The sequence below is a fragment of the Aythya fuligula genome, chromosome 2, assembly GCF_009819795.1.
Source record: "Aythya fuligula isolate bAytFul2 chromosome 2, bAytFul2.pri, whole genome shotgun sequence".
Lineage (NCBI taxonomy): Eukaryota > Metazoa > Chordata > Aves > Anseriformes > Anatidae > Aythya > Aythya fuligula.
The window spans coordinates 58,069,578-58,086,947 of NC_045560.1; the positions used below are offsets into that span (position 1 = coordinate 58,069,578).

General features: G+C 41.4%; 1 protein-coding gene across 3 annotated transcripts in view; it reads right to left on the bottom strand.

The window, feature by feature from the left end:
• The window catches only part of HECW1 (HECT, C2 and WW domain containing E3 ubiquitin protein ligase 1), a 264,203-nt gene that overhangs the window by 14,424 nt on the left and 232,409 nt on the right, over nt 1–17,370 (bottom strand). For all 3 annotated transcript variants that reach the window (XM_032182376.1, XM_032182375.1, XM_032182377.1), the window contains exons 23-26: nt 7,801–7,899; nt 6,208–6,337; nt 1,763–1,909; nt 538–652 (exon numbers count right to left, since the gene is read on the bottom strand). In XM_032182376.1, coding sequence (XP_032038267.1) covers nt 538–652; nt 1,763–1,909; nt 6,208–6,337; nt 7,801–7,899 — 491 coding nt within the window. The remainder of the gene's footprint in view (nt 1–537; nt 653–1,762; nt 1,910–6,207; nt 6,338–7,800; nt 7,900–17,370) is intronic.

Below are 17,370 nucleotides of genomic sequence, written 5' to 3' on the forward strand. Positions count from 1 at the left end.
AATAAATCATGCTCAGCAAAAGCAGGCCAAGTATTAGAGGATAAGGGAAAAAATCCAACTTGACATAGATAGGTTGAGGGAATGGTTAAGCAAGACATGTATTTTGAAGAAGTGTAATTGGGAACAGTGGAATTCAATTCTTGAGCCTCCTTCCCTGCTAAAGCCAAGACGACTTGTGATACTACTTCACAAGGAGGCCAGGAGTTCATTCACAGTCATCTGAGTGAATAACTTTTAGACATAACGCTGCAAAACCTTTTCAGTCCCTAACAGTCAAAACTCCTGTTAAATCAGTAGGAAGCAAGAGTGGGTAAAATCTGGACAGAAGATGCAGAAGCAATTTCAGTATTATTACATCTATCAATTCAGATCTGAGGTCTTACTTATTTTTTCTCATGAGTTATTCTTCACAAAAAAAGTTCTAAACAGAACAGGCCATTTCCCTCAGGAGGGGCAGAAGGAAAAAAACGGACCAAGTCTTCCATGTTTTAGACTGAATACATTCAAAATATTAGTAAGCAGCAGCAGGCAGTTTACCTCCACGATATTCTGTGTTGTTACGCCAGTCATTGAGATCTATTTCTGCAGTGCCAGCTATAACCAGCTCCAGTTCTCTGGCATCAAAAACAGAGACAAGCCTGGAGTCTACAACCTGGAACAAAAAACACTTGTAAGCACAGTTTCAGACTGGAAATAAAGCAGATGCAATGCCTCGTAAACCTAGGGCTCTGATGGCCAGCTCTTTCACTGCTGGCCATTGAAGTCTGTATGCTGACAGCTAACTTCCACTCCTCTGCTGACAAATCTCTGCTCTCCTTCAGCGAGTCTGCTGATGTTTCCATCTGCAAACAATGACAATACATACAATTTGACCTGAATGAGAGAATGCAAGTAGCACTACATAGTTTGTGCAGAAAATTCTTCATTGTTACCACTGATTCCGATGAGTGATTTTGATGGTCAAATTACTAGATTAGTAACCTGGACAATTTGTTTGGCATTCACATTTGTTTACAGTTGTGTACAGAGGCCTTAGGTCTTCATCCACTGAAGATGCAGCAGAGGTTCATCTTCTTCATTAGGTTAAACCAAAAGCTATGACAGTCTGAAGTATTCACAGGGTGAAAAAGCTAGTGAAACGTCTGGACTGTAAACTGTATGCAGTCACTTTGCCAATCCCTTTCCACAGGACAGGGCTGACAAAGTCTGTGCAGCTACAAAACCATCCTCACTGGCCACCACTCCCATGACTGCTCAGAGCAACCACTTATCAGTACTGTTCTGTGTGATCAGTACCTGCTGCTCTGTTTTCCAGGGTTCCTAGTCTTTCCGTTTATTTCTCTCTGTGAGATATCCCTCAGATTCTACCCACAGAATACAGCTGCCAGGGCAAGATGGATGGTTGAATGTGATTAATAAGGGGCACCAAAGCGTGACTACATGGATGGCTTAGCAAAGCCGTGGGTTTTCATCCAGTCCTGGACAGTCCTTGTAGTAGCTCTGCCACAAGGATGTTCTCAGCTCCAGTTTTTCCACAGAGATAAGTTAGCAAAATCCAGGGACAAAATGGAGCACCATCCGAGAATACTAGCAAGATATGTGGCTGACTGAATCCCAGGAATAAATTTACTGCAACGAGTCCATAAAGATGTAGTATGTCCCACCAGCTCCTCACTCAAGTGTACAATTCTTCCCATTTGTCTTTTTTTTTCACAGCCGGGTACAACCAAGTTTGCACACCACTCTGGTCATTGTTACTTACTTCGTAGAAGCCACGGACCAGAGCCTCTGTTTGCTGCACCACTCCTCGTTCCACTCGCCACTTAACCATTCTCTCAATGTACTCCTTTTTGTTCTTTTCTGTCACTGCTGTATTTGCCCCTCCAGATTTCAACTCTCTCTCTGTCACCTAGGGAACAAAGATGAATAGTAGGGTAACAATGTATGGATCACGTTGTGTTTCAAAGTTAAGGGTACTTTGAAAACGTAAGTGAAAAATAAAAAAGACATATTTCTAGTTCTGTCCTCCTGGTCTCTTGCCCATGTGTAGTAGAAAGAAAAGGGATAATGAGGGGAACCCACCTCCACCTCACAACCTTTCCTACAGAACCTACAGAGATTCAAAACCTTTGATTTACTACACATATATTTAGCAAAGTGGGAAATTTCAAGAGGCTACATACAGCTTTCTGATCTCTGTTCCTCCCTCAGCCCTAGCCCTAGCCTTATTCCCAGCTGAAGCTGGAATAGTATGTAGGTTACTCTATACTGTACCAGCAAAGATTGATTCTGAGAGCACCATCCATAAGCCATGAGCAATGTGCCAGTCTGGCCATTTTTTTTCATCTCCTCCTCTCCTGCTTGCTCCCAAGAGTTGCAGAGAGGGTACTCTAACAGAGAGATAACCATGCCAGTTTTCTACTTGCTGCAAGTTACCCAAGCACTAGTACAGCAACAATGGGATGGGGGCAATCCCAGTATTGGAACGGGCACTGTTTTGCCAACTGGAAGGGGTATCAGCTTATGACAGACTCTCTTCAGCAAAAAGCGTTAACCTTGGACCTAATTAATGTGTGTGTAGTAAAGGTGTTTACTCGGAAATGCCAAAAGCCAAGAAAATTCTCACCAAATTAATACTTCTAATACACTGCCCAACATTGGACAGTAACCTGCACAGAGGACAAATACAGTCATCGTGGCATTCATAGTTTTGTATCAGCCACCCAAACCTGAGAGTTATAAGCTATCCGGGGGTAAGAAAATGTCAATCAGTATGAAATGTAAATATTTTTTTAGCCAGATCCACAGAATTTCATTGCATTTCAATGGTTAATTTAGTTGGCTTGGGTTACTAAGGCTTGAGATTGAGAAGTGATTTAAGGAATCAATCTAGATTCTACCCAGCAAGCACACAACTCTTCTTGCATGTGACAGAAAATAATGTTTATCTTGTAATTATTTTCACATTCAATCTAGTGGATTTAAAAGGAAGAATGTTTTGCTCTCCTCTTCAGTTTTCTGCTCCTATAGCAATGATGTCTAGTACAGACAGCAAATGAGCTGCATGAATACATATTCATTATTTGTATTATTTATATTATTATCTACTTATTAGCCCAACAGGCAGCACACAGAGGATGTTTAGTATTTATGTCACTTTGCTTGAGGGATATGTAGAAAAAATATGAATTATGGAAACACTCAGTGAGTCATCTAATCTGTAGCTTTGTTGGGAAACTGCAAGAACAAGTAAGGTTGGATGTAATGAGTTAGGAATTCTTAGCTGGTTCAGGTCAAATTCCCAAATGTAAATCACTACAACACCATTACACAAGCAGACCTGCATCAGTCAGAGGGCAAGATTCTTGCCCGACTGCTAGGCTATACTTTTCAAGACTGTGCAGCATTAAGATACATCAGTTAAAACCAATGACTGAACATTGTCTAACTGTAATCATTTCCATAAATCCAGTTGTTCTACCTCTCCTTGCAAGGTTTCCACAAATATCCAGATATACTGGTGATTTCTTCAGCTTGTCATTATCCATACAATTTCAATACAATTATTTTTCTAGACTTTGAGGCAGCCAATCAGTGATAGTGGGTCCTGATTTTTCCTTTTTTGTTCACAGAGGTATTAGTCACAGCTGTGAGCTAGAATTCAGAGCAGCACCCAGACATTTCAGCTAATCTAGCCCACTCCTTTTACCTGACCAGAGCAATCGACAAGGCATCTGCATAGAGGGCTTGGAGACAGTTAGGCCTGGAAGAACACTTTCTACTGGGTAAAAGCATGAGCAGGTACCAGCAACTGCCACCTCTCTGAGCTTTATAACCAAAACTCTCAAATTGGCATCCAGTCTTCACAAATACAAATGCAGGACGCTTGGTTTGACACCACATCTTTGGTATTAGAGTAGTGCTCTGGGCACCAGTATGGAAGGAAGATGGAGCTGCCCATTAGTACACTTTAATAAAAAAATAAAATAAAATAAAATAAAATAAAATAAAATAAAATAAAATAAAATAAAATAAAATAAAATAAAATAAAATAAAATAAAAAGGTACCAAGAAAGAGGTTTTAGGCCAAAAGGTTTAAAAGCTAAATACACAGGTGAGAGAAGCTCAAGAAAGAAAAAATGAATTAAGTGTTGACTTGTCCATATTAAAGTCATTGTGGAAACAGGACAAAAATGCTGTGACCCATCTGCCACAGAGCTTCTCCAAGAACCACAAGTTCTTGTTTCCCTTACCCAACCCTTGAAGTCTAGTTTCCCAAATATTAGCAGAGCTCCCACTGTGCATATGTATCCAGCAAAGCAATGTTCAGATGGCATTTAAGTGGTCAGATACTCTTGGCATGCAAGAATTTCCAACTGGGATCCATCTGTGAGCAAAAAATGTGATTGCAATTTCTTGGGTATTTTACTGTCAGCACTTAGCAAATTTCTTAAGGGGGAAATCTCACCTTCACTTTGACTCTTGAATTCTGACGATAGCAATTCACAGTGAGAACCATTTTTTTCCCATCACTAGTTATAGCAAGGTTAGTGTCTAGTGCATATGAAATAAAGTACTAGACGGTATGTGAACTGGCATCAAAATCTTTTTGTGCTCTTTTGCTTTAGTATCACAGTATCTACAAGAGATTATAATTTTATTTCTGTTCTTTTTGGAGCCATCCCTTATCTTCCACAACAGACTCCTATGTAATTGTCTAGCCCTTTTCTTTGGGGAGAGCATAGCAAGTAATTAGTGCGCCAAATGCTACCTTCAGATGCATAAGGGCAATTCAGGCTGAGATTCTTATTCTTCTTTGTACTCTTTCAATGCAAATACAAACTTGTCTCATCTGTCTTTGTGAGTATGTCCGCATGTTTCTGTCTGTCTTCATGTATTAGTCTTACATAGCCATACCTTTCAGGGAAACCACTGTACTGTCAATTGAATGTCATACGAACTCTCAGCTCAGAGCCAGGAAAAAAAATGCACTTAAATCTGTGAAAAATTATGTTATCTTTCCTACAGGGGTTCTTACCTCAGTTCTTCTGCCCCATCCTTTTTATTTCATCTGTCCTTGACTCTGCTGATCCTTCATGCCCGTGTACAACAAGCAGACTAAATTCAGCTTTGAAAATATCCCCTGAAGTCTAGCTTGCTTTCTGTTACTTTCAAGCTTATAGCTGAGCAGCCCTTTTACTCTCAGGGCCAGGATTTCTTGCCTTCAAAACAAGTCTAACTCTCCCTTAGCTCTGCATGCTTTCACTCTGCAGAAACTCCTCCTGTCAACTTTACTTTTGACAGCTAAAAGCTACTCTCTCTATATTCCACCCGATCTTTCTGATCCCTTTTACACTGTGCATCTCTGCTCCTTACACAGGAATTAACTTCCCTTTAGATTCTGCAGTACCTGACGAGGTTGGTTCTTCAGTCTTTCTAGCTTTCAGTATCTCTTTGGAGATCCTTAATTTTCCCCTGAATGTTCTTTTGGGTCCCTTCAAGACTTTTCAGAGACAGTTATAGGCCAGTACGGGTTACAACAGCAGAAAGCACCAAGGCTTCAGTGCAAGCCAAAGAAACACACAGAAGATATGTGTTCTGGTTGCCAGTCTGCACTGAAGCCAGGCTTGCTTTCTATTTAAGGTTATAGTTGTCCAGATCATCTAGGTTAAAGAGAATCATCTGAGTCATGTACAGTTGAATGGTAAAAAGCATAATAACTGTATGTATTGAGCAATATGTGAAGCAGGTGCAAGGTAAGTGAGTGACACAGAAGCTAACAGGAATATATCGGAAAAAATAGTGGTGAGAGTTGCCACGTCTTACACCACCTGCCAAATGCTTTTCGTCCTCCCTGACCCCCCTTCTCTTAGTCACATCAGCTTTATGTTACATTGCTTGAATTCACTGAATACCACAATCTGTGTGAACTACACCCTGGAGAGAAGAGCTGCACTCCAGAGAATTCCTCGTGCTCATCAGTGTGTGGCTCAACAGGCCTGTAGGGGGGCTGTGGCTGGTATTTTATATTATAGACCCTAAGAATAAACATCTACATTGAAACAGGTGGCTTGAAAGAGACAGAAGGTAGGAGAAGAAAGTGTTATTGAAAGGCTAAATGATCTGTTCTGACAGGAAGATGTTCATCGTGTTCAACTTTGTCAGCTTCACATTTGTTTTTCAGATGTTTTGCATAGCTGTGCTCACCTGTCCAAACACCTCCTCGTTCACTGTGAAGGTGAGATCCAGGATATCTGTGATGTTATTATCCTTCATCCACTGCAAGCTCTGATGGAACTCTTCATCCAGGTACTCCAAGTCACTTAAATCACACGGCCTGGTTGTGAGGCAAGAAAAAAGACGTAGCTGAATATATGACCCCATGACTACTGGTAAGATGACTTACTACTAAGAATGTGAGCAAATTTATGACAGAGACCCAACGTAAAGCTGGTGTTTGGTTTTGTTAACATCAAAGGCAGTTACACAGACCCTCTTAGAGCAGTTCTGCAACTGTCTGCTTTGCACAGCTGGGCTCAAGGCCAATTCTGCTGGCTGCCCACACTATTTGCTGTTGGAGGGCACCCCTGGGGCACATTTTTTTGTGAATCTTCAAGATGCCCTGCACTTGAGAGCACATGCTTACCTTCAGTCCCAATGGGCCTCACCATGTTGTGCCTGGCTGCTCTTCCATGTATCCATCATCCTTGAGGTAAGCTCACAAGACTGACATAAGGCAGACCAGGCAGCCTAAATTTTTGCTAATAAGGAGCCAGCCTTGCTTGCTGAAAAAGCAGGCGGATGTTACAGGCAATCTGGTTTCAAATCCCCTAAGGGGGCATTAAGAATGCAGGAGCACTCTAGGTTTTAGGCTATTTCCAGACTGGCTCACATACAATATAAATATGAATGTTTGGACCCCAGCAATACTCATTCGTTTAAAAAAATAAAAATAAAACCCAACACAAAATGAAATACATGTTAAAGAACTATATGGACTCTAAATAGAAGTATCTTTCCTGATTTGGATTCATCCTAACTGACAACCTTTTCAGCTATGCTTTAGTGTGCTCTTTGTCATTTAATTGCATTCTTGACTTACTACTTGAGGCTTTTCTTAATGCTGCAATTTTTATGTATGCTGTCTTCCTGCAGTCCATTAAAGCAGCACAGATTATCTGTTAAAGTTAACCTTATAAACCTTACAGAGTTGACGCTGAAGATAATATATTACTGGTAGCTTCTGCTTGATAATGTAAAAGACAGAAGACTACCAAGAAATATTCACTGTTTATAGCTGCATTAACATTCCTAATTTAGTCCAACTTCTGTTTAGAATGAAAAAGTACCCTACCAGTAAGGCATGAGAATTTTCTTAATATACTCCCATCCTTTCTTTTTTTTAAATTAATTAATTTATTTATTTTAGGAATTAATGATGTCTGTTCTATCAGAGATGGTTTACAGTCTTCCACATTATTTTAATTGCTTTGATAACTTTTAATCAGTGGTAAACTCTGGAATTATGGGTCTGTACCTTCAAAGGCATGTTCCTAAATGTCATACTTATTATCCACTTTTATCAACATAGGCAGCATTTATGAAGGGCAAATTCTCAGAGAAAGTCAAGAAATATTAAAACGTGTTTGTTTTCTATCAGCAGACAATCCAAACAACAACAGAAAGAAATTGAAGGTCTAAGCACTCGAAGCAACTCCATGAGGGTCTGTGCCTCTGTGAAACCCACTGCCACATCACTGTTTCCAAACTGTGTCTGCACAGTTGCATGCTTATACTTACAGCCTTAGCAGTGCTTTGTAGAATGGCCTTGTGAAGAAAGCATCAAGAAGGTACTGATGAATGAGTGCAAGGCCAAGAATACGACCACTGAACCTGAACCTGGGATACAAAAATGCAGAGTAAATGAAGTGTAACTCAAGATGTTCAGCATAGAAACTTATACAGGTAGCAGTTGTTTTAGTTTCTGTCTTAGTTACTTCCATTTATTATTATTATTATTCCCCTACCCCAGCAGGCATCTAACACCAACCCTCAGATATCTGACTGATCAATAATGGACCTCTTCGTGATTCATCTTCTACAGTACCCATATATGCAGCTGGCATGTTGTATGCTTGCTTGGGCCAAACCAATAAACACTGTGAACCCTCACTTTCTCTGATCTTTACTTGAATATTCTGAAGCAAACAGACTGCATCAGACACAATACTTAGCCAGTGATAAACTGTGATGCTTCATCTGGCCTCAACAGAAAATATACTATCAAAAGAGCTGTAAAGGATATTTGTTGAATCAGTATGTCTGACTGGTTACAACCCTTTCAAACTGTGACTTTAAAGTACTTTAGAAAGGTAATGAGTTGACTTTACAGGTGGGAAAACAAAGTTCAAAGAACTTTGTTTAACTGTTGTGACCAGGGACACATATTAAAATCAATAACTAGAGCGCAGTGAAGCTGTCCCCAGACCACCTTCCTAATGGTGATGCTCAGCTTTCACATACCCCCATGTTTGCTTCTGTGTTCTCCAAGTACATTAACCAAGTGCTCTGTCCATTACAATCTATGACATGATGAAAATATATCATTTTTTTCTTTTTCTTTTTTTTTTTTTTTTTTTAATTTTTTTTTTTTTTTTTTTTTTTTTTTTCCTGCAATTTATTTCTTCCATCAAATTTGGTTTTAAATCAGTAACTTCAGACAGGAAAATACAGAAATGGTGTAAGTCTAGGTGAGGATTTTTAAAAAATGTTTTCTTCTTTATGTAAAAACAATATCCATCACCCATCCAAAACTTATTTGTAAAAAAGGAGAAGTAAAAATAACACATCCTAACTGTAAGTACTCCAAGCCTCAGCTGACTGACATCATAGTAAAGTTTTATTGAACAAAATATGAGAAACGGATCAAAAAGCTGAGAAACCATTCCTTCCACTATGGGAACCCGTGCGAAGACCCCTCCTGCATATGAATGAAACATGAATCTCATAATAAAAGAGGTGCTGAATATCCACGCAGTCAACTTCATGCTCATGGGACAGAACAACAAGTGCTTAGTCTGTCAAATGGGGCACAAAATAGCATGTTGTGGGCCCAATTAGCATTTACATCACCACAGGAGCTGCCTCTGGGTCCCCTGCATCCAAAAAAGGTGCTTATGGTATGCACCTGACTGGTAACAGAAGAGTGATTATATTATCCCCTTACAGCTGTTTCCACAGCAGCAACAAAAGGCAGCTGTTGGGTCTAGTTAGGACCTGCTTCACTTCACTTGTGCTCCAGTGCAATGTTTCCAGCAAAAAGCAATGAAAAGAGGGGGAGCTGACACAATGAGAGCTCAGTGGAAGCCAGACAGCTCAAAACCCAGAAATGCTGAGCTTGTAATCCATCAGTTTTATAGCACCTTCAGGATCTATAATCAAGTCCATTTGTCCTAAATAATGCATGTTGGCTTTTTTGGTTTTGTTCTTCACAGCTCTGTCCCCTCATCCCTTTACATTTTGAAAATGAATGTTGAATGAAAACACTACAAGCACTGAGTGTTCCTCACCGCAAAGCTCATCCCACAGCTACTCAACTGTGCGGGGCTGGGGAGGCAGAGACATTTGGAATAAAGCAAAGCTGAAAGTAAATTGCCGAGAAAAGTCTCACTGATTTGGGAACTCAGTTTCTGCTATGAAATTGCTTGAACGTATGAACAGCATTGGTGTTCTCCGTTCTGCTTGTATCACTTCTGTAATTCTATGTGACTTCGAGAGTTTTAATGTAAAGCTGACATGAAAGGTCAGTGCATCTAGATCGAGGTGTTTACAGTCATGCGTACATGTCATGGCAACCATTAACAGCCAATTTAATTGGAACCGGTGCCTTATGGCAGAACCGTATCAAACCATCCAAAGGCTATAGGCAGAGTTTCTATCTGAAAAGACAAAAAGTTTGGTGGGTCAGCCTGAGCAAACGTGCAGTGCAGCCCTAGGTTGTGTAGTCCGTCAGTCTGGCCTTGCAGCCCTCTGGGACACACCAGGGCTCGCTCCAACTGGGGGCCTGACTGTGGTTCCACAATCCCAGTCCTTGTGATGGTAGTGTGTGGAAAAGCAAGTCCAGTGCTAACTGGTGTGGATAAAGGATGTGAAATAGTTAACGAGACATTGCCACTCTTGTTGCCTGTCAATACAATCAATAAATAAAAAAAAAAAAAAAAAAACAAACAAACAAACAAACAAACAAACAAACAAACAAAAAAAACACAACAAGCTATACTGCAAACTATAGTTCTTGGCAGCTCCAAATCACCCCAGGAGACATGGTGCTTTGTGGTCATGGCTGCTCTTCCACACTGAGGGTGTTAAACTCTCCAGTCCACAAAACCTTCCTGTCCTGTACTCAGCGTTGGTATCTCTATAGAGGCTTACTATACCTGACTCTTTGAGGTGAAGAGTGGTGTAAGAGAAAGTCCTTTGGCCCCTGGTCCATCCTGGACAGGGCCTGTGACCTCAGGCTACACCCCTTTGATCCAGAAGTGAGCGCACTGAGAACCATGGACTGTGGTAAGTCAACAGATACCAGTCAAAAGGGAGGCCTTTGCTGAAGAGCTCACAGAACAACAACTCAGTCTATCTGTGTGTGTGTCTGTACAGTCCATCATGCTCCCACTGCTGCAAGTCAAGCCACAGTCCCCCTTAAAATATATCAAAACTTGTAAAAAGCAACAAGAAGCCTTTAGTGCAAAAAAACTTGTGAAAAGTAACAAGAAATCAACCCCTTTACAAAAGCCAGTTAAAATGAAAATGGACTCTCGTGTTTTATTTCTTCCTGAAGGATTTAGAACACAGGTGAAATTCAAAGGTGGGTGACAGTCCCTTCAAAAAAAAAAAAAAAAAAAAATAATAAAATTAAAAAAAAAAAAAAAAGGTTTTATTTACAGAATAGGCAGTACAGAGGTAAATCCTGGCTGGAGGGCACATACCTTCCTTAAACCTGACTTGCATTTATCTTTCCAAGGAAGTGTAAAATGCTTGTTAGATTTCTTTCTAGCAGGAAAGATAGCTTGGGAGAGGTGGGGAATGTGAGGTCTCATTCTGGCTTTTTCTTTCAACACCCCTCCCTTTCGGAGACAATGATTGAGTCTGAGTAATGCACTCGAGCAGAGGGGAAATATGGGAGGGAGTTAATGAGCAGGAAATGGTGGAAGGAGAGACAGAATTAATGAGCAGGAGAGCTGCTCTGGTTTGCCTGCCTATTGACACCATTCGTCCACTCAAAAAGGACATTGTGTGCACCTGCTTTCTGGCTTTTAACAACAGTACTCTTTGATTCGTTTGCAGGATTTTCCACACTACCCAGCTAACTCCTTTTCCTTCTGGAGGCTGCAGGTGCCCCTGAAATAGCCTGTTTTCACAACAGCGTGTTGCAAAATAACAGGCTTGTTCTCCTTAGTGGGACTCTGCATACTTACCACATCTGCGTATGCAGAGACAAATCCATATGCTGTAGCAGCAACTAAGCAATAATTTTTCCTCCAATTGCAGGTGACTCACAGGAAATTTAATTTACTCCTTATCATATAGCAGCAGAATAAGGCAAGACCAATAATGTTCCTTTGTTACAGGGCCCTCTCTTAACCGGTTGAACTAATGCAGCTGTTCCATACATGGCAGTCCTTCCTTGGGTTCAGATGGAGAATGATGTACCTTGACAAAGTTGTAATCTATGCATACAGGACAAGGATGTTTTTTGTTCATCATTCTATATGGTATGACTTGTGGGCTACATTAGCTATGGTATGAGTAACTTTAAACCCTAATAGGAGAAACTTTAAATCCTAATAGAGGAGGCATTTGATGAGATTAAAAAGATTAAAAATCTCACAAACCTTATCTCACTTAAATACATTAGTTAGATTTATGTGTGCCCTTCTTGACACGTTGTCCTGTGCAAAAAATATTCAAAGAAGGGCTAACAATCACAGAATCTCCTGAGCTGGAAGGGACCCACAAAGATCATTGGGTCCAGCTCCTGGCTCCGCACAGAAACACCCCAAAATCAGATCCTATGTCTGAAAGCACTGTCCAAATGCTTCTTGAACTCCAGCAGGCTCGGTGCCGAGACCACTGCCTTGGGAAGCCTGTCCCAGTGCCCGACCACCCTCTGGGTGCAGCACCTTTCCCTAACTCCCAGCCTGACCCTCCCCTGTCCCAGCTCCATGCCGTCCCCTCGGGTCCTGTCGCTGTCCCCAGAGAGCAGAGCTCAGCGCCTGCCCCTCCACTCCCCTCGTGAGGGAGCTGCAGGCCGCCATGAGGCCTCCCCTCAGCCTGCTCTGCTCTGGGATGAGCAAACCAAGGGACCTCTGCTGCTCCTCATATGTCTTGCCCTCTAGGCCCTTCTCCATCTTTGTAGTTTTCCTTTGGATACTCTCTAATAGTTTGATGTCCTTTTTATACTGTGGTGCCCAAAACTGCACACAGTACTTGAGGTGAGGCCGCACCAGCGCAGAGCAGAGTGGGACAATCCCTTCCCTCAACCAGCCAGCAACACCGTGCTGATTCACCCCAGGACATGTTTGGTCCTTCTGGCTGCCAGGACACACTGCTGGCTCATATCAACTTGCTGTCAACTGAAACCCCAGATCCCTTTCCATGGGGCTGCTCTCCAGCCTCTCGTCCCTGAGGCCTGTACATAACAGTCAGGGTTGCTCTGTCCCAGGTGCAGAATCCGATTTAAGAGAGATGATACAGTAAATACCGTTCAAAACATATTTGAAAGGACATTTTCCGTTCACAAGACTACTGAAAACTAACTTCATCTTTAAGACAAATTTACACATTCTGTTGCAGCAGCTTTAAAGCTTTTGTCTGCTTAATTGTGCAGATAAAATTCTGGCTACCTGACAGACAAGCTGAACAAATGAAGCTGCACTTTGGTACAGGATTTCTGCCCTTGGCAGCTGTGCTAAGGAAGAATGATGCTTGGCAGGTGGATGCAACCAGAGAGCCTATTAGTCTTTCCACAGTGGGAAAGGTTGGACCTCACCTCAACCAGTATTAGACACCACAAAAACCAAAAGGGGAAAATATCTGAAGGGCCCAGTCATGGATAAAGCTTTAATCTGAAAATGCATCTTATTAGATGACAGGGAAGTCAATCATGAACCCCAAATTTATAGGAAACTAAGCATCATGGGCTCCAGAGACTGTGGTACAGCATGTTTTAAAGGACAGTTAAAGCCTCCACTGTTATGAAGAGTCTTGCAAGCATCCTAAAGGCTAGAAACTAGTGATTAAAGGAAGCAAAACCTATTCTTATAGCCTAAAATATTGTGACTTGGAATCCTGTTATTTGGGGGTAAGGAGGTCATGCAGAGGTAAATTTATTGATTCATGATTTCTGAATTTTGGTGGATTTACCGTCACTAGCATTTTAAAATGAAGAATAATGTTTCCCCTAAAAAACATATTGTATTTTGGGTTAGGAGTAATGCAAGCCGTTTCTAAGAATGTAAATTTTGCATAAAAGCAGGCCAGATGATTACAGCAACTCTGCCTGCCTCATACGCTATGAATTTTAAGCAAAACTAGCAGTGTGTCAGGAACATGCACCAGAGGTATGTGTCTATACAATAGAAGTGCATATCCTTGTGTTGGCTCACTGTAGGACATAATCAACATGTCCTATAATGACCTGCATCTACAGAGCAATAACCTAGCATTAGATCAGATCATCTTTACAAAACCCTGGCAGCAGATCAAATCCACACCTTCTATCAGCTTCATTAACAAATGCCTTTCTTTAGTTTGGTGTGCATATTTAACCTCTACTCACTATGACAGAACTTTTGAGTGGACTAATGTGATGACACAAAGCGATCTATAGTCAGGAAGGTCAGTCAGCTAACACCACTCTGTTTATCCATCTTGCATCTGCAAACTTTGCAGACTGCCTCTTTAGCACCGTGTTATTTGGTGTTGTGTCAAATTTGCTCTGCACATCTGCAGGCTCCGAGGTGGATGCTGTGGCATTCCAGTGCAACGCCTCTTTGTTTCAGGAATCTGATGAGCTCATGTGTCGTTAATACAAAAGGAATGGTGCTTACAAAGGCCAGGAGACAAAAGTTCACAAAGTCTCAGTGCATTAAAGACAGAAGGTAAAATAATTCCTAAACTAGTCCTGAAGGAGAATTCCAACAGAAGGAGTAAGATTATTGTTGGCTCATTTTCTTTTCTTATATCCACCTCCGATATGAAGAATTCTCAGCACAACAGATATAATTCTGGGTCATCTCTATGTTGCTCTTCTCATGTTGCACTGAGGACTCATCCCACCTCTTCTGATGTCTAACCATGCCAGCATTCCACCTGAGAACTTACCCTGGACCCCCACGCTTGTTAAGCTTCTACAATAAAATGACCTACCCGGTAGATCAGGGAAGAGCAGCAAATATTGTTTACCTGGACTTCAGTAAGGCTTTGGACACTGCCTTCTGTAAGATCCTCACATGTTGATGTATGGGCTGGATGGCAGAGAGTTAGATGGACAGAAAACTGGCTGAACAGCTGGGCCCAGAGGGTGGTGATCAGTGTCACAATGTTTAGGTGGAGGCCAGTGACTAGCAGAGTACCCATAGTGTCCATACTGCTCCTGTCCTATTTAACATCTTCGTTAATGATCTGGATGAAGGGGCAGAGTATATCCTTAGCAAGTTTGCAGACAGCTCAAAACTGGGAGGAGTGGTGGATACACCAGAGGATCATGCTGCCATCCAGAGTACCGTCCTTGACAAGATGGAGAAATGGGCTGACAGGAGCCTCATGAAGTTCAGCAAGGAGCAGTGCTAAGTCCTGCATTGTTCCTCCCCTTGTTGCTGCGGAGGAACAACCCCCAGCACTAGTACATGCTGGGGCCACCCAGCTAGAAAGCAGCTCGGCAGAAAAAGACGTGGGGGTCCTGCTGGACACTAAATTGAACTTGAGCACACAACAGTGTACCCTTGCCACAAGGAAGGCTAACTATCCTTGGGCTGTAATTGGCAAAATACTGACAGCAGGCTGAGGGAGGAAATCCTTCCCTCCTGTTCAGCACTGGTGAGGCCAGTCATGAGGTGCTGTGTCCAGTTCTGAGCTCCCCAGTAAGAGAGAGACATGGACATACTGGAGAGAGTCCAACAAAGGGCCACAAAGATTAATGAACTCAAACTCCTCTCCTGTGAAGAAAGGCTGCTAGAGGTGGGACTGTTCAGACTCGAGAAGAGAAAGCTCAGGGGGATCTCATCAATATATATTAAACACTGAAGGAGGGTGTGGAAAGACAGAGACAGGCTCTTTCCAGTGGTGCCCAGTCACCAGACTAGAGGAAATGAGAACAAATCAGAACACGAAAGGTTCCCTCTGAACAGCACTTTTTACTGTGAGGGAACTAAGCAGTGGTACAGGTTGCCCAGGGAGGCTGTGGGGTCTCCTTCCTTGGGGATCTTCAAAAGCCATCTGGACATGGTCCTGGGCAACCTGGTCTAGGTGGCCCTGCCTGAGCAGTGGGGTTGGACCAGATGACCTTGAGAGGTCCCTTCCAACCTTAACCATTCCGTGATTCTGTGTGATGAGCTTTATTTTAATTTAATTTTCCAAATTAATACAAAAAGGAACCATTTAGGAGTGCTCACATGGAGCAACTGTGCAAATTTCCAGCCTGGAAGATGATGGATATTAAATAGTTATAGACTACAGGGATTTATCCCTGCAGTCCCTGCAAATGTTATTGGGACTTAATAGAGCATACATTCTGCTCAGAGCCAAGGCATCTCATTCAGGCATTGAAAGATGAGAGGGCATATTCTATAAGTACCTCTTTGATAATATTCTGTCTGCTGATTCTTATTATAAAACTTATGAAACTTAGTTATATTTTAAGGGAAATTTGTAACACTCATTTAAGAAAGTGCTGGCCGTTCTTAAGTAGTCCTGATTGGAAAGCATATGGAAAGTGAACCAGTACAGCAGGTCTGCTTGCAGATTGCCATAAAATACAAAGAAGGTGTTCAAAGATGCGTAAAATATACACACATTGACCAGTAACAGAAATTAAGCAAGGAAAAAAAAAAGGATGAAAATTGATTTTCAGAGAGAACAGCCTGATACAAATAAAATTACAATAGTGGTATCAAATGCTGAATATGTAATGTTTCTCTTCAGATGAAGATCTACAGGAATAAGCCTTCTCTTGCCAGTCGTCCTTTACATAGTTTTACTTTTGCGAGGCACCTGAGTTTCATATGATAAATGTGTTTCAAGTGAGTCAACCTCTCAATTTATTATTAAACTGTGCAGAAATTTTCTGCTTGAAAAGCCACTGCATTACTGACTCCAATCAGTGCTTGCCCTACTTTTCTGGATCTATCTGCAAATGGAACACAACATCTCTGTTTCTCAGTACTAAAAAGTAACCACATGAAAAAGAGCTATTGCTTACACATGATGGAAACGTGAACTATCCATGTCATCTGAAATCTCTGGAGCTCATGTACCCTGAATTAACAATTAAATCTCAAACCATTCCTGAGGCTTCATTTACCAGTAACTGAAAAACAATGAGATAATGCAAACCTCATTGCTTCTTTTGTTAACTTAATCAAATCTTTCAAAAGTCTTTTTCTTGTCTCTAACCAAGCTATGTTGCATTTTCCATTTTCTCCCAAATTGTCTTTTCATCTTGTTTATATCCTAGCTATACCAACTACAAAAAAATTGTCAGGAATGGTTAAAATAGTAATTGTGTCACTGAGAAAAACAAACAAACAAAAACCAAACCAAACAAAGAAAAAAAAACATCAAACAAACAAACAAAAAGAAAACACATGCTTTTATCAGGGAAGCTCCAGATTATTCTACTTTATCCAGAAAAAATGAGGGACAAAGACAATATAGATAAAGGAAATTCACAGCATCCCCACAGGTTTCTTTACAATGCACTCCATCAAACAGCTACTTCCAGGAGGACTCCTGAATTTAAGCACACTGTGGTTCCAAGCAATTGCTCACACAGAGAAACAGTTACAGCTGCATTTGCATGACATTATGTCAAAGATAATACGCCCTCACAGAACTGGACACGTATGAAGCACCACACTGAGGTATCTGGCTCCTTGCCCATCACTTGAGCTGCATCAGAGGTTATTACTGCATGTACGGAATTGAGCAAATCTGTCTCTGATGACTCCTCCACACAGTGGAGACTGTGTGACTCCACTCAGTCACAGGTATGACAGCCTTGTCTGAGCACCAGAGAATCCAGGCATAGCAAATACAGGATTCATTTCCACTTCTGTCTTTCCAACTAAGAAGGAGATCAATAAAGTAGACAGT